This window comes from Lagopus muta, chromosome 5 (genome assembly GCF_023343835.1).
Source record: "Lagopus muta isolate bLagMut1 chromosome 5, bLagMut1 primary, whole genome shotgun sequence".
Classification (NCBI taxonomy): Eukaryota; Metazoa; Chordata; class Aves; order Galliformes; family Phasianidae; genus Lagopus; species Lagopus muta.
The window spans coordinates 47,807,492-47,832,410 of NC_064437.1; the positions used below are offsets into that span (position 1 = coordinate 47,807,492).

Below are 24,919 nucleotides of genomic sequence, written 5' to 3' on the forward strand. Positions count from 1 at the left end.
ACTGCACAGGCTGCCCAGGGAAGCTGTGGTTGCCCCATCCCTGGAGGCATTCAGGGCCAGGTTGGTTGGGGTCCTGGGCAGCCTGAGCTGCTGGCTGGCAGGGGCTGAAACATTGATGAGATCTAAAGAGCAGTGGTATAAGCCATAGCACCGAAGAGAAATATGATACTGTTGTAATGTAAAAAACAAACAAACAAAAACAAAAAACAACAGCAAAAAAAACCAACAAAACAACCAAACTTTTTACTACTTAAGAAGCTGTTTAGTTTTTTTTTAGAAACGAAAAAATGTATGCGTAGCAAATCTTTTTAGCAGACTTCCTGTTTAAACAGCACCATCTCTATATAGTAGGTCTTAAGGCTGCACTGAAAAAGATACATAACTCGGCCGTGGTAACCGCAGCAAAGCTTACCACAGTCAGCACAGCCCGTTTGATGCCAGCAGCTTTAGCAAGGAGAGCAGCTTGTCACTTCCATGGAAAACCTCATCTGCTAAGCCAGGGGCAGCACAAAGCCAGAGCATAAAGCCTTTGGCATGGTCCTCTGCAGTATGGGGATTTGATGGGTGGACTGCTCGACGGAAGAGGAAACGATTGTGAGATCGGACCCAGAGTGGTGGTCAGTGGCTTACTGTCCAGACAAGACAGGTTACAAGTGGTTACATCAGGGACCGGTGCTCTTCAACATCTTCATTAATGACAAAAGCAGCGGGGCCGGCAGTGGGTGGGAGGTGGTCCTGTCTCTCTGCTCTGCTTTGGTGACACCGTGCCCAGATGTGAACTCGTCGACACAGAAGAGACACAGATCTGTGTCACTGACTTACAGCCGAGCCCCGTCGTACACCGCAGCGTCGCTTGCCGCCGCCGCGCAGCCCGACCCCCGTGTCCCCGCATCCGACAGCGCCCCCTAGCGGTCGAGACCCGGCGTTGCGCGAAGGAGGCGGCGTCACCCGGCTCACTCGGGGTCGCGCACGCGCCGCGACGGCGAGGGGGCGGGACCGCGGCCTTGCGCGAGGGCGACGGCGGAAGCGGCGCCGCGGGAGGGGGTCTGTCGCCATGGCGACCGCAGCGGAGGGGCTGCCCGAGGCCGGCGCGCAGCCCGCCAAGCGTAAGGGACCGGGGGGCCGGGGCCGAGTTTGCTCCTTGGCCGCGCGGCCGCTGTCAGGCTGTCAGGCCGCGGCCCGCGCCCGGCCTAGGGCGGGGCAGGCAGGTTGGGCTGGGGGCTGGCTGCAGGCGGGGACGTCCGTCCGTCCGCCTGCCTGCTGGCTGGAGACGAGATTGCAGTCCCCTCTGGAAACCGAGAGCCTTTGCCTTCAGGCCGGAGGCAAAGCAGAACGGAGCCGTGAGCTGCGCTGGTTCTGCGAGAAGCAGCACGAGGGCCGGTTGTGGCGAGCGGGTTTCTGTGAGGGATGCAGCGGTTATCGCTCTTTGTGGCTGGAAATCTGTGGCTCCTTGTGAAACTGGCCTGGGGGCGGCTCTCGTGTTTTAAGTCAGTGACCAGAAATAAAGATCAGCAGCATTGCGTGCAGAGTCCTTGGAAGCCAGTCCCACGAAGGCCCACCCCCAGGCCCTTTAGGGGCTGAGCTGTGTAACAGCAGTCAGGACGGGTGTCTGCCCCTTACACGCCTCCTGGAGTGCTATAAAGTAGCCTTGCCGCTCCTTTAAGAAAACAGCCACGGTTTGTTATCCTTTAGTGTAAAGGAGACGTTTTGTGTAGAAGGTAGTTCAGTATAAAAAAGTAGCCCCCAACAATGGGTCTGTTTACTTCTTATGGTCTGTGTCTGTACCTGCTGACTTTCCCTGATCCTGTGATGTCTGTACCCTGATCAGAGGATCCTGCTGTGGAAACAGCAGAGGAAGCTAAGGAACCAGCAGAAGCGGACATCAATGAGCTCTGTAAAGATATGTTCAGCAAAATGGCCACTTACTTAACGGGTGAACTGACAGGTAAGGCATTGCAATGCTGACTTGCAAGTAAATTTATGTTTCTTTTCATTTTCTCTTAAGAAACTCTGTTGTGTTGTTTGTATATAAACTGTATGTTATAATATCTGGCAAAACTGGCAGTTCAAGACTTATATGTTGCTAGACTGCTAACAATGCTGACATTAGTAAATTGATGACTTAATGAAGTCCCAGATTAGTACAGATATTTTTTCAATTATTCAATTTATCAGAGACCAGAATGAGTTATTTTTCTGTTCTGCAGAAGCTTGTGCATATTATGGGGAAGTGTAGGTGAAGAAGGACAGGAAGAGAAGCAGAACTGAGAGTGGAACATATGTAGCTATTTCACATCTGAGTGAGAGCACGGCTCATACATACGTTTTCCAGCATTCATGCTTTAGAATAAACTGTGAAAAGTAAACTGAAATGTTAGTTTCTGGAGATTGATACTGCCTTAGATCATTGCACTGTGGGAACTTTTTAAAGCTTTTTAAGTTGTTTATCAGTTAAAATCATAACATTTGGTAACTGTTCTGTTTATCCTAGGTGCTTCATATGCTCATTTTTAAAGGTCGCAGTGTTGTATGACTCCTTTGGTTCTGTATCAGGCAATGACAGTAATTTAGGTTGAAAGGTACCCCCGCAGATCATCTAAGTTCCTGCTAAAAGCAAGAAAGACTTAGCAGTTAGATCACTGATGCAAATACCTGTTGAGCTACTTCTTAAGGCTGCTGATATCTGTAATACTATTATCCTTCCAAATTACTGTGCGTGTGTGGAAGATCTGTTATCCCTGTAATATGAATAGGGAACCAGAAACCTTGTAATTTGTCTTCTGAATATCACTGTAGTCTGTCTTGAGATCCTGGATCAAAGTGACTTTGCTGTGATAGGCAAGGATGTCTGTGAGACTGAGAAAGTACTGGGATTGCCCAAAGCTCAATCTACATACATATACAGCGTTATACTAATACCTCTACTGCCATCTAAACTATTCCTACTGTATTTGGCTGTTGCTTTGAAATCTCTTGTCTTCTAGAAAAGTCTGTACCCAGTTCAAACTGCACCAGCATTTAATTAAAATAAACTCTATTGTTTTTAAGCCACCAGTGAAGACTACAAGCTCTTGGAAAACATGAACAAGTTGACGAGCTTGAAGTACCTCGAAATGAAAGATATTGCTATAAACATCAGTAGAAATCTGAAGGATTTAAATCAAAAATGTAAGTAAACCAGATAAGGGAGGAGAATAATTAACTGTGCTCTTGTATGGGAGCTGGAGTATCTAAGATGTTGATAGTTTATCTTCCAGTGGTTCTGAAGGAAAAAAAACTCATTAAGAGCTGTATAGTGTTAGAAAATGCCAATCTTCTGTACTTCATTACAGCTATAGACTACGTAGACTAAACTAAGAGAACTTACATACTGTGTTACCCCCAGATTTTGAAATAATAAGGATTAAATAACACTACTTTTGATACAATTGTATTGTTATTTGTGTTGAGTCTAACAGTGCTCTTAAAGATTTCGTTTTATGCTGGAATACGTCTGTCAGTACCACTACCTGATTTTGGAGTGGGAAAAGGAAGGAGCTTTTAAACTGTTTTATCTGAAGAACATAATGAGTGTGAACTGTTTATTGGAATTGAATTAGTAAGAACTGACATCTGTTATTTTTCTGGCCTTTAAAGATGCTGCTCTTCAGCCATATCTGGAACAAATCAACCTAATTGAGGAGCAGGTTGCAGCTCTGGAACAGGCAGCTTATAAATTGGATGCATATTCCAAAAAACTTGGTAACTATTGTCTTCTGCTCTTACTACCTAGCAGCCTAGTCCCGTGTAAGGAGATTTAAGAAAACAAAGTAAACTGCTTTGTTTAACATGTCTCAGTGACAGAGTTGCCCATGCAGCATAGTATTGATCGCTTTCAAAACAACGACAGGTAGAAGTGTATGTGAAGCAGAAAATGTTGATAAAAGATTAATGTTTGAAATTATAAGGACATAGGCTCATATAGGTCTTACTGAACTGTAGCTTGTTAATGAGTCTTAATTTCTTTTGTGCAATGTGGACTGATACAAATATTCAAGACACATACTTAATCTTGCAAATTGAGGCATTTATAAAGTTCCACCAGGCACTTAAGTCCCCTTGGCTTATGTTAATGTGAATTGTCTGACCTGAGTATCTAGTTCTTAAAAATCCCATTGTTCAATTAGATTTGCCCAAATGCTTTAGGAGAAGGTGGCCCCAAGTGATTCATCTAAATTAAATTGGATTTCAAGATGGATGGAAGAGTACAGGATTCAAATCTTTTACCTGTCCAGTCCTAAAATACTGTTATTTTTCCTTCTGCAGAAGCCAAGTACAAAAAACTGGAGAAACGATGAAACTGCAACTGTCTTTTTAAGTTGGAGTTGGGCTGTGGGTCAAACTGATCTCTGAGTTGCACAACATCGGTTTTATATGTTGACAAGGATTTGGTAATAGCTAACGTAAGACTGTTTTTTTTTTTTTAATCTATTGGATACAGTTGGCTGTATTCAGGCCTAAGGCTGAATGGTGTTTTCCTCTTCTGTAATGTTTCTGGTGCCTCAGTTCAGCAGTGGAAAGTTGAAACTTGTCCCTAACCCACATCTTGATACTGGCTATCCCTCCATTAGTCCTATGTTCAACGTGAAACATTCTACCAAGGAAAAGCCCTGCATAACCTACAAAGACATTTTCACTTAGTAGCAGCAGGACATAAACCAATCTTTTTCTTTCATTGAGGTCTGTATTGAGAAGATTCCCTGGCCTTTGGAGTTGTGAGCATGGTATTGAAAACACTTAAGTTTGTTATGCATTTTTATCTGTTTAAAATAGAGAGACTAGTTATTGTAAACTTAAAATAAAACAACTTGCTACATTTGTCTCTCTGAAATCTCACAAATTCCTGTTGGAAAGGCTATGTAAGTTTTTCATAGGGTCTGATAATAAAGACAAACACTGTACAGTTACTGGAAATTGTAGAAAAAAAAAACATGCTTTAAACTCTTGTGTGAAGTATTCCTGCATTTATATCCTTTGACTGTCCTGACCTCTGGTGAAATTACAATCACTTCAACATGTGCTTAGTTAACTTAGTACATCCTTTCTCTACTTTCCCAAAGAAGTTTCTGTGTTTTTGATCCTATTCATTTTTGAAGAGGTATGCCCAGCAAAGAAAACTCCTCTACCAGATGAACAGTACTCCAAATGGCTAATTTGACAGAAACCTTTTTACTGAACACCCAGAAAAAGTTTGGGCTTTTTTATACCTATTGACTCAAACTAGTTGAAGCTGGCTTTTGATTGGATTCCAGTAGAGAACAGAACAATTACTGATAGAGTTCAAACTTCATACTAGCTGTTTGGAAGTATGATTTGTGAGGTGCCAATATGGTAAAGAGCATGATTCTGCCAGTTATTGTATAACCACTGTATAAATGGTTGATTGTCAAGTTTTCCTTAGTGCTATTTAAAAACTGTACAGCAAGACCTTTGAGAGCCTTCAGCATCACTTAGAAAGTCCTGGGTTTTAACATGGAAAGTGCTACTCTGCATGACTTTGATGTAGACTCTGAGAAAGGTTTTTTTTGAATGAGCATCAATATATTAACAGGGTTAAGTCTCCCAAAGATAACTATGTATCTGTGTCTATGTGGCTTTTGCTCACAGTTAGTTCACTGACGAGTTTTCTACCTGTGTAATTAATTAAACATTAGTATTGTTATGAGAGCAACTTCCTCCAGCCCAACAAGAGGATGTAGTGACACACATCTAAAACCTTCGTGCCTAGAAACTGATATTTGAATGACAGTAGTTTCTTTGTGATCTCTGATGCTCAAAAGTGTAATGTATCAACAGCAATAAGACGGTGTGGCAGAGTCCTGTTTCCCCAGCGTTTCATGCACCTGTGATTGTACGAGAGGTGAGCGTGTTTCAGCCAGACTCACCAGTGTTGACAGTACCATCCCTTTGCTGTTATGGAGGAGGATCACAGATCCTTGGCTACTGATAAGAAATCTATCTTGAGGGTGCTACTCAGATCCTCTGCTCCCTGAACAAATTGGAATTTTCATTACAACATATTGCATTCACATGTGGGTGGGAACATAATTCCTGATCCCCTGCCAGTCCTCTTACCTGACCCCTATCCATCTCTAAGAACAGAAAACGCAGTGGTTCCTATCAGGTTGGAAATGGTTCTTGACATGTGGGCATCAGAATCTAGAGCTGAATAGTCATTGGGAATCTTAGCAGCATAGGCTCATCTGGGATTGAAACGAGACCATTGCTCTTCCAGCCTAGTGGTTTCTTTGATTTCCTACTCCTTCCTGGAAAGTGGTGCTGGAAGTACATAGCTAGTGCTAACATAGGGAGATTATTCTCTGCAGAATAGCAGCTGGCCCTGTGCTATGGCAAGATGCAAGGGCAATGTGAAATGGTGGCAGATTTGCATCCCTGTATTACACTGTCAATCTGGCCATGTGCTGTGTAGAGCATTGTGATCTTGTCTATGTGATGAGTCAGATGTGTAGCTCTAAGTGCCAGTGACTTGTCCTATCACTAGTCAGCAAGTCAAATAAATTCTTCTTTTGTCAGATAACCTACCAATCAAATACTGGATACAGAATGGAATGTGACTTACACAGGCTCCATACTGTGATGGCAGTGTGCTGGCAATTATGTGCAAGTCAGCTCCATTATCAGATGTGTACCATGTTATCAGACCTGGTGGAGACAAACCAAGTTGGGTACAGAACTGAATACAGGTCAGCCCTGCTGTATTTAAGATGCATTGCAGTCACCATCCCATTTTCCTTAGTACATGCTGTCCATGTTACACTTGAGACACTGAAACTCGTAGTGTTCTAAGAATCCTCTGTCACTGGAATCATTATAGCAGCCTTGCTGTGTAACCTGAACAGACCGTGAAGAACTGCACTGCTCTCCATGCTGTTTTCTGTTTATGTCCTTCAATGCTTCCTACTATGGCTGCCTTAGACCCTGTTTATCTTGATGCCGTGGGAAGACATGCAATGGAGAATATATTTCAGAGCTATTAGTCTTGCTTAGAAGAAAAAAAAAAAAAAAAGACAGGCGTCATCATCTTTAATATTTGTTCAGTGCGCAAATCTCCCCCCATGCCACAGTTTCTTCCCTAAAACATGCAATCACAGAATAGTTGAGGTTGGAAGGGATCTCAAAGCCAATTTCTCCAACCTCCTGCTCAAGCATGGTCACCTGGAATGGGTCACCTAGGACCATGCAGCATGTGATATTGCCACTGCCAGCTTTGGACATTATGGCAAGCAGATTGAAAGTTTTCCTAACAGAATTTGGTTATATATTCTGCCCTGTTTGGGCAAAGATACTGCACGTAAAGATGGACTTGCTAGCCAAGGAAGAGCACATTCTCAAGCGCACAAAGGCTAAGGTTTGTCCTTCAGTTGGCAGAAAACTGGAAATCTATGATTAGACAGATTGTCACTGCAGAACACCACTCTGGACTACACGTGTATTAGCTGTAAGCTGTAAGCGGCATCTCTCTGGTCTCCAAAGATATGTCTGAAAGCTGAGGATGCTGTCGGTGTCACAACTGAAACGGGATTAATGCCTTCTAAGAGAGCATCCATGCACATTTTATTAGCAGGTACTCTTTCTCTCTCTTCAGGGTCAAGGCAGTCAAGGGGACAGAGTGACAGTAGTCAGATAAATACGGTCACATGTGAGTAAAATCTCATTACCTCTACACTTGCCTCACCCTGGAGAGTGCTGTCTGCATGGAGCTTCCTAGCCTTCCCCATGCCCCCTCTTTACTGTTAGAGCCCCAGCATCTCGTTTGTCTTTCTAGTGAGGCTGAAGAGTAGGTTTAAATACACTTCAGTGGCAGTTGTGTTTGTGTATGTTTTTCTTAGAACTGCTGACTTAGCCACATCTTGTTTTACTCATGGATGCATTTGGTGGTTGATGTGAGTTTCTCTCACCACACAGTACAGCCTGACATGCTTTTGGAGAGTCTGGGAATCTATATGATCAAAACATAGGAAATTTCAAAGAAAAATAATACAGCATTTCTCTGCTTCTCTTCCTTTTTGGCAGATTTGCAAGATGGCCACAAGAGGGTGATGTTTCAGCAGAGAAAACTTCCATAAGATAAAGTAGTTAAGAGAAAGGACCAGTATTCTGTTAAAACTATTGCTTTTCTCCTTGAAGAAAAAGCTGTGCTGTTTTAAAATTACAAAGGTGGGAAACTCCAGGAATTCTGAAGATGGGAAACCATCTAGCTATGTGTTGCACTTTGTGTTTTCAAGTAAAAGAGTTAAGACATAGTAAACTGCTCCACAAAGTCCTGAGTATTGCACCTGCAGGAGGCAGAGACTGGAGATGCCTCACAAGCGACTGTTCACTGGGAGAAAATTTTAGAGAATGAGTACCTGAGTGATTATGTGATGGTGGCATCCCAATTATGCCAGGAGCTGGCAACTGTGTTCTCATTTCTGTCTTTAAATAGCCATTCTCCTCTCTGAGGGCTCTCTGTGTGAGTAGTGGAATCCAAATCATGGCAAGTCTGGCAGGTCTTTGACAAGTTCTTGACAAGTTGAACTGCAACTGTAAACTGAGGATAAAACTTATCCTAGCAAATACAGCAAATATGGCAGAAGTTATCCAATATTGGCCTCTAGCTAAATATGTTATGTGTGCAATGTTGCACCTGATGGCAAGCATACAAGAAAAAAAAAGCAATATGTAGAGAACAATCATTCTGTGAAAGTATGATGAGTTTTGTTGATGAGCCATTTGTTAATGATTAATGTTTGTCCCTGCTTTCTGGTATTACAGTAGAATGAAGTGGAACCTTTACAGAGGTTAAGGTTCAAAAAAATTAAAAAAATCAAAAAATAAAGCAGTTCATCCAAGTTTGTCAGCAGCTATTGGTTTTATCTAACCAGTTATGCTTAATCCAGAGGAGGCAGGAGCTATTGATTGCCTTTGCACTGTTATTTATTTATTTATTTATTTTATTTATTGATTAAACCATAGCATACACAAAGGGAGATTTCCAGGATGCAGCATCAAGCCCTCCTTTGATTCAGCATTCCTGTTTCCTGTTGTAATGGAACCCCTGGGATTCACAACTATTTTCTTACTGTTTGCATTGTTTGTCTCCTTGTCTCTTCAGCCTACATGGAGGAAGATGTCTGAAATAGGGAAGTTGCCTCCTGAACCATTTGCTTTACCCTTCATAAGAAATGTACTTAACCAGACCTGAAGAATGACTTGCCTTAATCTTCAGAAGATGTCAAGGGAGTTTGCACGATTTGATGGTGCACATTAAGCAGAACCTGGTCCAGTGATTAAAAAACTTGGGACTGTATTGTAGTTGTAATAATAAGGGTGTATTTTTTAAGATAAATTATATTTGTCCAGAGACTGATCAGTTGGTGATGGCAATGCACTCCCTCTCTATTGGGTATCTCATCCACAGGTAATCCAGAAGAGCCCTTCTCAGGCATGTTTTGAGCCAGTGCTGAGTTTCTAAAGTATGTTTTGGAAAAACAAAAAAAGATACTGTGAGCTACATGGTACCTTTTTTACTGTGATGATTTCCATCTATAGCTAAACTTTTTAATTCACTAGTCCCATGCATTTTCCTCTGAGAGTTATGGCTGGGTAGGTTTATTTTTCTTTTGGTGATGGTGTTATTTGTACTAACAAAAGCTTTAAGAAAACCTAGAATAGTGGAGCAGGATAGGCAGTAACCAGAGGTAGTAAGTAACCTTACTTCAGCTCTTTAGCTGAACCTGTGCCTGTGTCCTAACCAATTTGTTTATGCCTGTGTGTAGCTAAAAGATCAACTTGTGGAATGACTGTGACAGCTTTGCCCACCCATTCCTAGGCATGTGTCCCCAAGATACAGAGCAGTCTCACACACTGCTTATATAAAGGATTACAGTTGAAGAAACAAGAGTATTGACAGAGCAAAAAACATCACCATTCTTTCTTGCTTTGACTCAATACAGTTGACAAAATAGAAATGATGGAATGAAAATTAGTCCATGACTGTGAGGTTAATGTTAATGAATAGTCACTTGAATAAGTAGTTCATAAGGACTGCAAAGAAAAATGATTATGGACCAGTTCACCAACTGACAATATAAAATCAAAGAAAGACCCCGTTCAGATGATTGAAACCAAGCGCATGACACAAATTCTGTCATACAGGAGGTTAAGCAATGAAGATCAATATGAATGTATGTGCTTAATTAATGGGAGGTGGAGATGTTGATATCACATCCAAGAAACAAAGCAATGGATACCAAATCTGGTGCAAGCCATTTGCTGATAGTTGCTGATTTTGGTCACATAAAATCAAAGAATGGCCGGGATTGGAAAGGACCTCAAGGATCATCAAGCTCCAACCCCCCTACCAGATGCAGAGCCACCAACCTCTCCATTTAATAGTAGACCAGGCTGCCCAGGGCCCCATACAACCTGGCCTTGAACACCTCTAGGGATGGGGCATCCACAACATCCCTGGGCAGCCTGTTCCAGAATCTCACCACTCTCATAGCAAAGAACTTCCCCCTGACATCCAAACTAAATCTTCTCTCACTCAATTTAAAACCATTCCCCCTTGTCCTGCAGTTATCTTCCCTTTCAAAGAGTTGAGGTCCTAACATGCAGAGCCTTTATTAAGGTTATAATAACCTGAACTTTGAGATGACAAGGATAGGGAATTTAAGAAAGCTGTCTCATGCAAAGTTATTTGATAGTTCAGTCACACAATGTGGTGTAAGCCTCCACCCTCTAATGCAGGGTCTGAGCTGTGCTATAAGCCTTAATGTTTGTTATTCTCAAGAATCTGAGTATGCACTGTCACAAATCTGTATGACAGCAGAGAATTTCTAGATCCAGATCAATTCATGCCAGAGCATTTCTTGGATAGAAATGGTGATTTTAAGGCAAGTGAGTTGTTTCTGTCTTTTTCTGCAAGGACTTAAACTGTGTTTCTTTCAGATCCCAGACTCTTCTTTGGCTTTGCCTTGACTTGGATCACCTGAGAAACCTTAAATTGTCTACAGCAGTGGAATGCAGTGCCCAGGGAGATGACTGAGTCACCATCCTTGGAGGTGTTTGAGAAATGTTAAGGTGTTGTACTGATGGACATTGTTGGTGGATGAAAAACTGAACATGAGCCAGCAGTGTGCTCTTGCAGCTCAGAAAGCAAATGGTATCCTGGGGTCCATCAGAAGAGAGGTAGCCAGCAGGGAGAGGGAGGTGATTGTCCCTCTCTACTTTGCCCTTGTGAGACCCCATCTGGAGTACTGTGTCCAGGTCTAGTGTCCCCAATAAAAGAAAAACAGAACTGTTAGAGAGGGTCCAGAGGATGGCCACAAAGATGATGAGAGGGCTGAAGCACCTCCCTTACGAAGATAGGCTGAGGGAGCTGGGTTTATTCAGCCTGGAGAGAAGAAGGCTGCGGGGTGACCTCATTGCAGACTTCCAGTACCTTAAAGGGAGCCTACAAAGAGGAGGGGAGTTAACTCGTTACAAGGGTAGATCATGGCAGGACAAGGGGAAATGGTTTTAAGTAGAAGGAAGGAAGACTAATTTGGACATCAGGGGGAAGTTCTTTACCAAGAGAGTGGTGAGGTGCCGAAACAGGCTGCCTAGAGTGGATGCCCTGTCCCTGGAGGTTTTCAAAGCCCAGGTGGGGCCCTGGACATCATGGTCTAGTATTAGATATGGGGGTTGGTGGCCCTGCATGTGGCAGGAGAATTGGAGCTTGATGATCCTTGAAGTCCCTTCCAATCCAAGCCTTTCTATGATTCCATGACTGTTTAGTGAGGAAATATTGGTTGGACTGGATGATCTTGGAGGTCTTTTTCAACCTTGGTGCTCCTTCTTGATTGAAATGTTGTTATGCTACCTCTCTGTTCCAGACACATTTGTGTCTTTCCTTTGGGCATTATCCTTAGCCACAGTTTAGCCTGAAGCAACCAGATCATAATCCTAGCAGATACTCACATATCTTCATTTTTGTGTCTGTATTGTATGGATGAGAAACAATGAAGTTGAGAAACTAGGTCTGCGCAATCTGAAAATCCTGCATGGTTTGATTTTTCTGTAGAGCTTTAACATGACATTGTGGTGACATTACAAGTACTATATTGTTCCACATAGCAAAGATTCAGCTCTGTTTTCACTGCAATCACAGTAAGCTATATGTTGCAGGGAATGTGATCAGTTTGGGAAATGCCAGACCTGAATCCATAGATCTGTCTTTGTCAGTTCATATGCATCTTCTAAGTGATGTTTTAAAAATTAATTTAGTGATCTGCACATACTTCATAAAAGTAATGAGAAGAAGCCAGATGCCATTCAGCTTGTAAATGGCATAATGGAGATCCCAGTATTATTTCACTCTCTTTTATCACAGTGAAAAGTGCTGTAATTGCAGATTTTGCTCTGGTAGGACTAATAAGGTCAGTCCAGTCTTCTTCCACATTGTTTCTGAGAATGGAAGTTTTCTAGATCCTGTCTTAAAGCCATAGTGCATTTCATATAAACAAGTGAAATAAAACAGTCAGATATGTACCTATTTTGGACAGTATTTGTGTATCTAAGCTTTGTGGAGAAGGGTTTTCCACTGGAACATGTCTTTCAGGAATGTAAAAAAACAATTTGGTGCACTACTTCTCATTAGATTTGCAGTATAGATTTTATTTTTACAGACCTTCACTATAATTACAGAAGAGAGGATCCATTTGCTCAGCCATCATATTAACTTGTTCCACACTATGGGTAAATGATATGTACTAGGACAAGAATACAGTAGATGGTCGTGTTCTGACAGAATGAAATGGTTCCATGTTGCTTTATGATTTCCTTTACAAACAGATCACAAGCAACAGATCACTGAAAACACAGAGAGATGTGCCTGAAACAGTCTGTGGGGCAAGCATCTTTTCCTTCTGTGCTGAGAGGTTTAGGTGATGGGAACAGCAGCAGCAGCAAAAGGGTTCTTAGAGCCTGCACACCCTGACACATCAGGAACTAGACAGGAACTTGAGCTGGTAATGTAAGTGCAAAGGAGAGCCTCTATCAATCTCCCTAAGAACTGTCACCTTCCCTACACAGTCACCCACTATGATTCTGTTTAGAGCTGGCTGTACTGATTATAAGAACAGCATGCAATTACTTTTCTTTAAAAGCATAACTTTTCTGTCCCTGAAGAAACCAGCGAATTATCTGAGTGTTTCAATCTCATCAGGATGGGCAATGACTGTCGTTCAAGAAGACTGTCATTCTAATTTGAGAGGTGCCAGCTGTCTTCACTTGTCTAACGTGGAATAAATGACACTTCATAAGGTCGGGAAGCTTTTCCTGCAGAGGAGACTATGGGAGAAATGTCAACATCCTTGTGATCTACAACGGGCTTCAGAGTAAAGTTCTGCAGGATGGATGTTAAAAATAAGAATATCTCCATCCGGGCCAGACCTTCTCCTGCACAGATGCGTTTTCCTGCAAGGAAAGAATGAGGAGAACAGGAGATGATGGTAGAGTACTTTTGCTGGTAACTTATTTTAACCCCTCTGCCGTGAGAGTTCCGACGTCTCAGAGTGGGCATGCAGCACTGCATCCTTCTGGTGGAGGGAATTGAATTAAACTGAGGTCTCAGTGTTCAGAACAGTGTGAGAGTACTGGGTGGGCCAATGCAATTTGAAGGTTTCAGTTTCTCGTGTTCTGTTGCTGCTTTATGGCTGGCTAGGAGAGAGAAGTGGCATGGATCTTTTCTTGGAGGATGCATGAGAGGAGCTCTGGTGCTTGTTAAGAAAAGGAGGTAAACTGAAACGGTAGTATATGGGGTAGAGCTTAGCTGCCCAGAAGTGACCAGCAGATCTGCAGACATCACTGTTCAGACAGTGATGACAGAGCCACTGAAATGTCTGCAGAGGTTCTGGGAGAGGATAGTCTAGGTCCTGACATAGAAAGAGCTCTTTACCTGTGGAAAATGGCAAGAAGTAGTCACTCTTTCTGAAGGTGCCATTTGCATTCAGGAAATGTTCCGGGTCGAATTTTTCTGGATTAGGAAATTCCTTGGAGTCTTGCAGGATGGGAGACAGCAAAGGGAATATCACGGTGCCCTGAATAAGCATAGAGAGGAGAAAGTTAAGTGGAGACATGCCAAAGTGAAGCCCCATGGATCAGTCCCCAGGGCTGAATACATGAAAAGCCCTGCTTTGGTGACTGCTGTGTGATCCCAGTAAGCTTCACTGTCTGCCGGAATTAAGTGTTGAAATGTCATGAGAAAAGCTGATAGAACTGCAAAAATGGTGAGTGGTGCAGACTTGGAGCACATTTAGAAGGCTTAGAGAAACTATTTTCTGAGGCCAACAGCACCCATTAATATCTAGAATTAGATAGCTTTTTTTCGTAGTTGCAGTTCATTGAGTGATAATTATTTGTATTGCAAGTGAAAAGTTGGAAGAATGATACACAAAAAGAAATGGTATTTGCATCTTAGTCTATAATAGCACCTCAGAAAGACTGTTTTGATTCTCTTGAATGATTAGAGGAATGATCGAGAATAAATTATCATTTCAGCTTCCTCGGATTCCATCAGTATCACACATATTGGTGAGAAAGGATCATCACAAAACTTATTAGAGCTCTGGAGCTCTGAACACCTAACTCTGCACATGTGTTGTGAAAAACTTGGTGATGTATAAAACTTCTCAGATTAAATCCTTATTAAATTCACATATACTAGAATAAAGTTATAAGCACTCTTTGCCTACACAAAGGAGAACAGCTGGAAAGACATCGTTACTAATAACTGATTCATGGCCATAGACTGTACTGCCAGGGAAGTGGTGGAGTCACCAATCCTGGAGATGTTCACGGAATGTTTAGACGTTATGTTGAGGGACATGATTCAGTGACAAATATTGGTGATAGGTCCATGATTGTACTGGATGATCTTGTGGGTCTTTTCCAACCTTGGTGATTCTGTGATTCTGTGACTCTATGATGTCAATGGCTCTGGTTGGAAGGGACCCCAAGGTTCATCAAGTTCCAACCCCCATGCCACAGGCAGAGAAATAGTCTTTCTCTACTCCTGTAAAAAGAGAAAACAGCATGTTTTCTATGAGTAGAGAAAGTTTAGCCACATATAAGCTAGCAGTCTTTAAATAAAAAAACGTATTCCATAAGTATGGCAAAGATGTTCTGTTTTAACAGTATTTTAACATCTTTTAATAGTAAGGTAGGCTAGATAATTTAATATGGTTTTCAAATAAATGAGAACTTTGATTGTTTACATTTGTGTGAAAAAAAAGTGGAAGCTTGATCTCCCTCTTCATACAGAGAATGGAAAAGCTTTTTTCAAATACAATGGGAGGGATGTAAGAATTAGAATTAAATGTGGAGATTGGTGGCCCTGCCCGTGGGAGGGTTGGAGATTCATGATACTTGAGGTCCCTTCCAACCCAGGCCATTCTGTGTTTCTGTGAAGAAATCATAGAATATCCTGCCAAACCAAATTACTCTGATTTGTATTGCATTTCAGTGTGTTTGCAACTTAAGTAAAATGTGATTTATTTATCACATCACTGCTTTCAAGAGAAAATAATTTCTCCCAGTAACTCACCTTGGGTATGAAATAGTCTCTGAGCTTGGTGTCCTTGGTCACAGCATGTGGTAGGTTAACTGGAAGGAAATCAATGAATCTCTGGATTTCATGGATCACAGCATCTGTGTATGGCATCTGGCTCCTGTCTGCCATGCAGGGGCTTCGGTCTCGGCCCACCACACGGTCAATCTCCTTGTGAATTTTCTCTGTTGGGGAATAAGTAAATTGAATGGATGTTTCCCAAAGCCTTTCCTCACAGTTGCAGCAAGGCTTTCTTATCACCCTCCCAAGAACACAGGAACATACTTGGTAGTGATGGCTCTCTGCTGGAAGTAAAGCTAAGACTGATGGGCATCTCTGCTATTAGGGACTGTTGCCACCAGTGGTAGTGACACAAACTGTCCGCTTTGGACCCATGGCCTATGATATATCTTCAAGTAAATATTCCCTTTCCTCTTACCCTCAATCTCTGGGTATTTCTGGAGAATCAGGAGTCCGTATCTCAGTGTGGTGCTGGTTGTCGCAGTTCCCGCAAGGAACAAGTCAAGTGTGGTTCTGGTCAAGGACTCAACAGTGAAAATAGAGTTGCCTTTCTTCTGGAGGGAAATTTGGAAGGATTCTTTGAGTGAATACAGTAAGAAGCTTTTCTACAAAGGACACCTTGTGCCTATGCCATATGTTTTTAGAGTCACCTGATGTCTTTTCAAAAATACAACCCTCCCCTGAACATCAGGATAACAGTTCTTATATGACACTTGAGATAACATGGGAAGTGTGTGGAATTCCCTTGGTGAGGTTGGTCAACAGCTTTCCCAGCTTTGGCTAGTGCTGTATGCCACTGTTAGCACTGTGCTTACAAATCTTTCAAAGGGAAATGGAGGGGGGAGAATGAAGGTGCCAAGAAAAGCAAAATTCCCTCTGGATTTGCCAAAGCCCAGTGTGCTGCTACAGCTGGGAGGGAAAGCAAGGATTCAAACGGTGGTTTTCCCATCATCCAAAGAGCTCTCACTCGCTCACTCTTACATTACCTGTTGCATTTTGTTGATAAAAGCATCAATAAAATCTCGAGGGCAGCTGGGATCAAAAGATTCCTGGTGTGCTTTTATGATTTCAGTAATGAAGTCATCAACTTTATCAAAGTTTTTTATTAGTGTTTTATGAGGCCCAGGCCAATAATCCAGGATGGTTGGCATGAAATTGTAGAGCTGTGATAGTAAAAGGAAGGAAAAGCATATTTTGGTTGAACTGCTTACAATGAATTGTTCCCCTAACTGTTAGTATGAGAAGGAATAAACTGTTTTGGAAATGTAGGTCTATATTAATCAATTGGTTTTTAATGCCTTTTACATCACGGCTTAACTAGACTCAAGGAAAGACATCATTTAAGGTACTTTTGCAATTACATCCTTCCTTGGACGTGCAATTGGAAGTGCAGAAAGTTTAAAAAAAAAAAAAAAAAAAGAAAGAAAAGCACAAAGGAGTTGGCCATGTAACTGACTTTTTGGCCTTCAAAATTCTTTTCCATGTTTAGGGGAATTCATACCAGTGAAAAATTAATAACATGAATGAATAATCATTTTAAAACCACAATAATTCATACATTTATTAATGCAATGAAACTGCACAAACCTGTGTTTGTATTCTCTTCTGGTGCTTTTCATTTTCTTCCAGCATCTCAATTAAATCCAGAAATTTCTTGTCCTCATAGTCAAACCGATCCCCAAATACAATGGAGCAGATGATGTTGGAAACAGCATGCATTAAAAACACAGTAGGATTGAAAGGTTTCTCTGCAACATAAGAAAAAATCACTTGCTTTCAGTATTTCAGTCATGATCTCCTTCCCTGACACCTACGGGGAAGTTTTGCATTCACTTGAGACCCAGATTTGAGCAGTTCTTTAAGAAGGTAGTGAGAGGCTTAGCCAATTGGTTCTTCTCTACTTGCAAATAACTGATATCCTGTCTGAATTGTTTAAGTCCCTGTCCCAGAGATGGAGGATTTCAGTGGTGCATCAGCAATGCAGTGTTATTGACAGGAAAAGAGCAATGCAGGTGAGCATTTTTCTCTCAGATTGATAGCAGGGATATTTATGTGTGAATCCAGACTGAATTTTCTAGTGTCTCATGGAGAGCAGTGGTACCTTGGCATCTTATTAGGTCTGTCAGCATTTTTTCCTCCTTGTGGAACATCACACATGAAGGCTGTCTATTGAAAGGAAGCTTAGTGTCCAGGGTATTAACATTCTCAGGGGAGGTTCTTAAAAAAAATAGTATTTACATCCTACCAGAAATGCATGAATAGGTTAAAAAAGCAGAAATGGAGCTGTATGCTCACTTCCTGGGTCAAAGTTTTGATGAAGCGGTGGCACAACACTCACTATCTCATTGCAGGTCTGCAAGGTTTCCCAGCAGATGCACGTCAGTGTCCTACCATGTGTGTTCCTGATCCTCTCCACCAGAAAACGAGCTTCCTCCTGGATTCGCTCCTCAATGCCCTTCTTCCCCATTCCAAAATCACGCAGGGTGGTGAGGGTAAATCGTCGTATCTGCCTCCAGGTCTCCCCATTGCTGGTCACAATGCCTGTCATAAAAAAGAAAAACAGACTCCATGAGGAAACAGATTTTCACCCTCCCGCTAGTCCCCCACATAGGTGTCTAACACAATTGCTATGTGCCCCACACCCTAACATTCCTGCAGTTCTGGAGGTGACAAATTGACCAATCTGACCAAGGCACCATTGTTTATTTCCAGAATAAGAGAAATGACACTGGCATGTCAATAAAAAGGCACCACTGGTACTAAAGTCAACTTGGCCACAAGCAGATGGTTAAGATAAATTCCAAAATTCCCTAATGCTTTATGCATTGTATCATCACCGAATACATTGAGGAAATAAAAAATAATACCATGGAATAACCATTTGCCTGGAGAAACAGTCTAGTGGGAACTGTTGTGGTGAATGAGCCCAGGGCCTCATATAGAGTATGACCCTTAACTAGGACAGCCTTTGTTTGCTTGTCAGTATTTATCCTTAAACAGTTCTCCATCTACTGCTAGGTCCAAGGACTGAGTTGGGCTTTTAATACTTTATTCCTCATTTTTATGTGTAAATGCAGTACTTGAAGTCCACCAGTTGCTCCTCCACTGCCCTTACAGGTGCATTCCTGTACCAAGGACATGATCAGTTCTGTATAGCAATATTACCAGGGAAGTACCTAGGCCTTTGAAGACTTTCTCTATAAGTGGCAGATTGCCTCTCCCACTGAAGGCTTCTCCATTATCAATTAGGGCTTCTTTCACAACATCGTAGCCATAGAGCACCACAACCTTTTTAGGGCCTAGATGTATTTTGAAGATAGGGCCGTACTTTTTGCTGAGCTGTAGGAAGGAAGAACACAAGGAACAACACATCTGGATGTTAATCATGGGAAAAAGAAATTTGCAGCTTCATATGAAGGTTCTTTTCTTTTTTTTTTTTTTGTTTTTCTTCAGAAAGTATTTGCAGATTCTGTACCACAGTGGCAGACAAAAGGTCTCTTCCCTTTTGCACCAATCCCTAGAGCATTGTAACTTCATCCTGGTGGGAGGCACACTGTCACTCACACTGCAGAAGACTGGAGCACGCTTTGGTTCAGCAGAACTTCACCTTAGTAAGTGCTAATGGTGTGTGATACAAGAACTGGGAAACACACTGACTCAAGCACAAGTAGTCCACAAGGATTAAATGTGCCAGGCACACACCTTAGAGCCTTCCAGATGTACTATGATTTGAGGAACTATTTTGCTTTGCAACATGGGGCAGGTAAACAGAGGCTGAAAAGAAAGAAAGAGAAGGAGGTTGTTGGCAATGACACTGAAAAATCTACTATTGCATGAACCAGTGGCCTGATGTCTCACAATCAGGAAAATGCTACACGGCCACGGTGTTTTATTCTATTGTTGCATTTGCTGGGACTGGATGTGTGCCCAGAACTTCCCAACAGGCCTGCTTTCTCAGTGTGACTGGGAATTGCCTACAGAAGGTCCTCAGGTGGAGAATGAGAGCCCTGCTCAGAGTGTCTGGAAACCATGTAATTCCTCATCCTTGTGCATCCATTACCACCATCTCATCACAGTACCCTCAGGATCAGGCTCCACAGCCTAACTTACTCCACTTAATCTCATGCAGGCACTGCAGCACAGGGTTCTTCTTCTTCTTTTTTTTTTTTTTTTTTTTTGACAGATGCATGGCAGTATCCATGTGAGGGAACAGTCAGCGCCATTCACCTTCAAACTCGTTTGTTTGGCCCTTGTACTCACAAATTCTCCTCCCAATAGATTGTACTGACTTGCCAGGGAGCTGGTGGCCCTGCATGTGGCAGGGGGTTTGGAGATTCAGGATCCTGGAGGCCCCTTCCAACCCGGACCATTCTGTGATTTTGTGATTCTGACAGCTGGTCAAACAATATTGGCATTGTCTTGAGAATTAAGATGAGTGGAGATAACACAGGAAAGAAAGAGACATTCTTACCTCCTTGAAGCTTTCCATCAAATCCCTTAGGTTCAGCTGAAAAACATTTCCAATTATGGGGATTGGTGTGGGACCAGGAGGCTCCTTCCCTCTTTGTGATGAACTTCTCCATGCAGCAATGAGAAGGCATGAGATGCAGGCCAGCAAGAGGATTGTTGGCCATCCCAAGAACTCCATGGCAGGCTGAGGAAGGGATGCAAATTGTCAGATGAGTTTGAACTGGGAAACTGGTTTGAACCTGCAAACCTGAGGTTATTTATAAGCTGTAGAAGAAAAGCACGTGGATTAAATCAGCCAATATCACCTCCCTGTTCCTGCTGAGGCAACAGATTACTTATTAATCTGCTCAAGATTAGAATGAGCAAATTAGGGATGAACACATTGTTAACTCTGACTTTTTTAACACATACAGCTTGTGTTCCTTTTGTTAATCATCCATGTGGTACCAACAATAATCTAATGCTGCCAAATGATCTCAAAATGCAGAAATAGTAGAGCCCATCTGCTGAATGTATGCTTGCTGTTGTCCTTATGCCTAGGGTGATTTCTGGCTGCTTCTCCAACATGTGTGCAGAGTGGAGGGAGCTGTGGATGAAATAGGGGCATCTTCACAAGTGTTTTATAGGTATTTCACCTTCACTTCTCGAACGGAGTGAGAACATGGGTCTGAGGTCACGCATGCAGATTTCCAGGGAAAAAACTGCATTTTCCCTGATCTCTTTTACGCAGTGCACAGTTTCCATAGCATTTGATGGAAGATTTGAAAGGTTATCCACAAAGCACAGAGCCCTGTGGCAGCCTGTGCTCTCCTTCGACGTGTGATGGTTCAAGAAACTTTCCGAATATCCAGAGAAGATGTGAATGTCCGTGAAAGTTAATGGGATTCTGATCAGGGTGTAACAGAATAAATGGTTTTATTCGTAGTAGTTATTTAATAGATCAGAAAAGCATAGGTGATGTATTACACTTCTGACTACTCTTCCTCACATGTAACATAGTATCCAGATCTAGTTTCTGGGATACAAATTCTGAGACAAGACCATGAAAATTATTCCATAATTTACAAAACATGCATACTTGCAACATGCTATGCTGGTAGGGCTCAAGATAAGAAAAAGACCTTGTTGTTATCTTTCAGGTGATTGCAGAAATGCCATTTGACCAGCCAGCACAAAAGATTTGGTTAAATATTTGTGTTTGAACTCACAGGACCCAAAACACAACTCAGTTGACTCAGGACCAAGCCAGTGACGTGACTTCTGCTCTTCAGTCAATTGGAATGTGTAGCACACTGTTACACCCTGGCTTGATCTTGGAAAGTTCAAGGAAGTTAATGTAGTATCAGCCTTGGTGTGGCTTGTGCAGTGACTCTAGCAGTAAACCACTGTGTTGTTGTTCCTGTTGGTGATCGTCTTTGAATACAGCTTAGTTTTAAATTGCAGTCAACATGAAATGAGAAGAGGCCCTTCCCCAAGCCAGGCAGCAAGTCAGGAGCTGGGACAGTAAGGTGCCAAGTGTGCGTGCTTTGCCAACAGTGCATACGTTCAAGAGAAATGATGATGTGCAACTGACAATATAAAACCTCAGAAAGGCCCTGTGCAGCTGATTGGAACCAGGTGCACGACACAAATTCTGTCACACAGGAGGTTCTTCAGTTCTACTCATTTGTGCCACTGAATGTCTCCCGTGCTACAACCACAGATGTCCCGCTCAGACTGTACCTCCTCCATTCAATCTGTTCCAAATTTTCTGTAAGTGATTGTGTTCAGGCCTTGAACTTCAGGCCTGCTGGAAGAGGCTCAGAAGCAACTCTCTCTTTTCCTCTTTCAGAATTTGCAGGAAATCAGTGAGTTTAAATTACAGTCCCAAAAGATTAGAGCTTGAGAAGCCTTCTGATGGAAACTACTTCGGCTTGGCTCAAAGCTGTGCATGTAGCCATTATTTTTTAATAGTTAATACAAGATGAATGTATGTGCTTAACTAACATGGGAGGTGGAGATATTGGTATCACGTCCAGGAAACAAAGCAACGGATACCAAATCTGGTGATAAGCATTTGCTGACAGTCAGTGATTTCTGTCTTAATACGCAGAGCCTTGATTAAGGCTGAAATAACCTGAGCTTTGAGATGACATCAGTAGGGAATTTAGGAAAGCTGTCTCATGCAAAGTTGTTTGATAGGCCCAACACTGAAAAAGGTGGAAGCCTCCACCCTCTAATGCAGGGTCTTTGTGTTTGTTAATCTCAGGTATCTGAGTATGCACTGTCATGGAGAAGTGAAGGCCAAACGGCAGTAGGGAACAGAGGTTCCTGCAGTGAACAAGTTACATTTGAAGAAATCAGGTAAGTGCAATGCAGACTTCATGCCTAGGTTTTGACAACTTAATTTCAGCTACTTGGATACCCATTCTCAATGTTTACTACATAGGATGCTGCTGTCTGTATTCCCTGCACTGAGACAAATCCAGCTCCAGCTCCAGCTCCAGCTCCAGCTCAGTCCATTTCTTGGTGTATGGGACCTGCTGAATCACAGCCTGAACCTCTGATTGACCACCTGAGGCGAGCACTGAGTCAGCCCTGTGAGCACAGGTGAAGGCAGTTCAGCTGTGTGACTGGAAGGGTTGGAGCCTGGCTGCACCTCACCTAGACCCCATTTAAGGCTGACTGCCCCTGGGGAGGGATCTCTTTCTGGAGATTGCTCCCTTTGGCGTTTCTTTTTCCTGCAAGCCAAGGACATGGATGAGTTTTCTTTTTTCTTTTTTTTTTTTTTTTTTTTTTTTTTATTTATTATCTGTTTCCTCCATGGTAATCCTTCTAGTTATACAACCTGTGAAGTACCGGCCTCTCCATGCTGCTCTGCTATTTGTATGTTTGTTGATTTCACGCTTTACACTTGGATGGGAATGGTGGCTTTAAGGCAAGGGTGTTGTTAGCTCATAGAAAGCCTTTACCTGAAGCTCCTCAAGTTTCCTCAGTGATTCTTACATACTTCAAAAAAGTAATGGGAAGATTCAAGCTGCTTTCATGGAGATTCCTGCGTTATTTCATGCTCTTTTCTCTCAATCAGCAGTGCTTAATTGCTCTTTTAATTCTGATAGGCCCAGTAAGTGCAGTCCAGCCAGTTCCCACATGGTTAGTGAGACCGGTGGTTTTCTAGATGGTGTCTTAAAGCCAGAATGCATTTCTTCTAAATGAGTGAAAAGAAATAGTCAAGGTGTTGTCAGCAACTGCGAGACTGCGAGACCTCCCTGCGGGTTGTGACGCGTTACGCCATCTCCCTGCTACATGATTGATGGGTTACACGTACCCTTAGGGGCGTAGACGAAGTACTTAGGCTATATATGTTAGTGTATACGTGTAATAAATGCCATTTGCTGTTCACCGCATTGGTGTCACCTCGGTAATTGGCCAAGCTGCGGTTTCCCAGGAATGCGGAACGGGCACGTACTGCAACAAGTGGTGACCCCAACCAATGTGATTCCTGGGAGTGAATCAGCTGTCTGCCAATGGAGCAGGAATCCATTGCGGAGCGGGTAAATTCAAATCCGTGGAGTAGTGGAAACCCGGGGACGGGGAGGAGTGCGCATTACTCCTCGTCAGGCGGGAGGCTCGGGAGAAGGAGCCCGGTTCCCCCTAGGACGTTAGGGGAAGCGCCAGGAAGAGGCCAGCCATATGTTCAGCCAGAGGCGATATGGAAGCTGTCATAAAGGTGATTCTGCATGCATGCAAAATTTATTGCGGGAAAAATGTTCCTTCTAAGAAGGAAATTTCAGCGACACTCTCCTTGCTGGAGAAGGAGGGGCTATTATCATCCCCTTCTGACTTATACGATCCTGATAATTGGGATTCATTTGCTGCCGCGCTCTCACAGAGGGCAATGTTTACTCAGAAAGTTGCAGAGTTTAAGGTGTGGGGATTGATTTTTAACAGCCCTTAGGATAGCGAGACAGGAGAAAATTGCAGGTGACCGTGCTAGGGATCTGCTGGGGTTAGGGACGGGGGGGGGTCTTGTCTCCCCTACAGGTTCGCTGGAGGGCAAGATGGCGCTGACTCCTTCGGCCCCACCAGAAACAACGACCCTGGGGATAAAGAAGAACGAAGCGGAGCAGGAACGGTTAAACCATAAAGAGGAGGATCCACCTCCTTACCTGGCTTGCGGCGTATATCCTTCACTTAAGCCCTTTAAAGATAAAGGGGGAGGAGGGTCTGCGGTGGAATGCGGTATAACTTTTAGCACAATTGATAAGAGGGTCCTTGGGGAGGGAGAGATGTCTGGAGGAGTTGTGGTGCGACCTGTGGAATGAGACAGCGGGGGCGGGACTCACCTATTGCACGAATCCGCTTGCTACAGCGGGGGCGGGACTCACCTATTGCACGAATCCGCTTGCTACAGCGGCCACCCCCCGAGGGGCGTGGATGGCCCCGCACTGCCTTGCTGTGGGGGGGCGCTCTGACGTGGATGGCCCTGGGGTCCGCTCAGGAGGGACGTGGTCCCATATCGACAGCTTCATGGGGCCCGCCTACCCTCACTGATTGGGCTCGTGTGAGAGAAGACGTACGGGCCGCAGACCCAGCAGGTACCGCGCTTACTCTCCCGGTGGTGGTAAAACCAGAGGGCCCAGCTTGGACTCCTCTGGATTCCAAAGCGATTATTCGCCTTTCGGATTTAGTTGAAAGCAAAGGTCTGCATTCCCCTGTTACTATGGCAGCAGTGGAAGCTCTCATGGCTTCTAGTCTTTTGCCATATGATGTGGTGAACCTTATGCATGTTATTCTTGAACCTGTACAATACACCCT

General features: G+C 43.1%; 2 protein-coding genes across 2 annotated transcripts; one reads left to right on the forward strand and one right to left on the reverse strand.

Annotated features, from left to right (window-relative positions):
* Positions 1–983: 983 nt before the first annotated feature.
* On the forward strand, positions 984–4,946 carry BLOC1S2 (biogenesis of lysosomal organelles complex 1 subunit 2). The gene is made up of 5 exons (XM_048945377.1): positions 984–1,106; positions 1,829–1,945; positions 3,049–3,168; positions 3,637–3,741; positions 4,306–4,946. The coding sequence occupies exons 1-5, from the start codon at positions 1,055–1,057 to the stop codon at positions 4,335–4,337; spliced, it is 426 nt and encodes a 141-aa protein (XP_048801334.1). The 5' UTR covers positions 984–1,054; the 3' UTR covers positions 4,338–4,946.
* LOC125693418 (cytochrome P450 2H2-like) lies at positions 4,425–20,356 on the reverse strand. The gene is made up of 9 exons (XM_048945373.1): positions 20,124–20,356; positions 18,829–18,991; positions 18,044–18,193; positions 17,240–17,400; positions 16,639–16,815; positions 16,071–16,206; positions 15,629–15,816; positions 13,982–14,123; positions 4,425–13,500 (listed from the first exon to the last, which is right to left on the reverse strand). Exons 1-9 carry the CDS (start codon positions 20,298–20,300, stop codon positions 13,319–13,321), a joined length of 1,476 nt encoding a protein of 491 aa, XP_048801330.1. The 5' UTR covers positions 20,301–20,356; the 3' UTR covers positions 4,425–13,318.
* Positions 20,357–24,919: the final 4,563 nt, after the last annotated feature.

Coding starts and splice junctions, on each gene's coding strand:
- BLOC1S2 (XM_048945377.1), top strand. CDS start 1,055: ATGGCGACCGCAGCGGAGGGGCTGCCCGAGGCCGGCGCGCAGCCCGCC. Junction 1,946..3,048: donor CTTAACGGGTGAACTGACAG/GTAAGGCATTGC, acceptor ATTGTTTTTAAG/CCACCAGTGAAGACTACAAG. Junction 3,742..4,305: donor TGCATATTCCAAAAAACTTG/GTAACTATTGTC, acceptor TTCCTTCTGCAG/AAGCCAAGTACAAAAAACTG.
- LOC125693418 (XM_048945373.1), bottom strand. CDS start 20,300: ATGGAGTTCTTGGGATGGCCAACAATCCTCTTGCTGGCCTGCATCTCA. Junction 16,207..16,638: donor TTATCAACAAAATGCAACAG/GTAATGTAAGAG, acceptor ATTTCCCTCCAG/AAGAAAGGCAACTCTATTTT. Junction 13,501..13,981: donor CTTCTTGCCATTTTCCACAG/GTAAAGAGCTCT, acceptor CTTTCCTTGCAG/GAAAACGCATCTGTGCAGGA.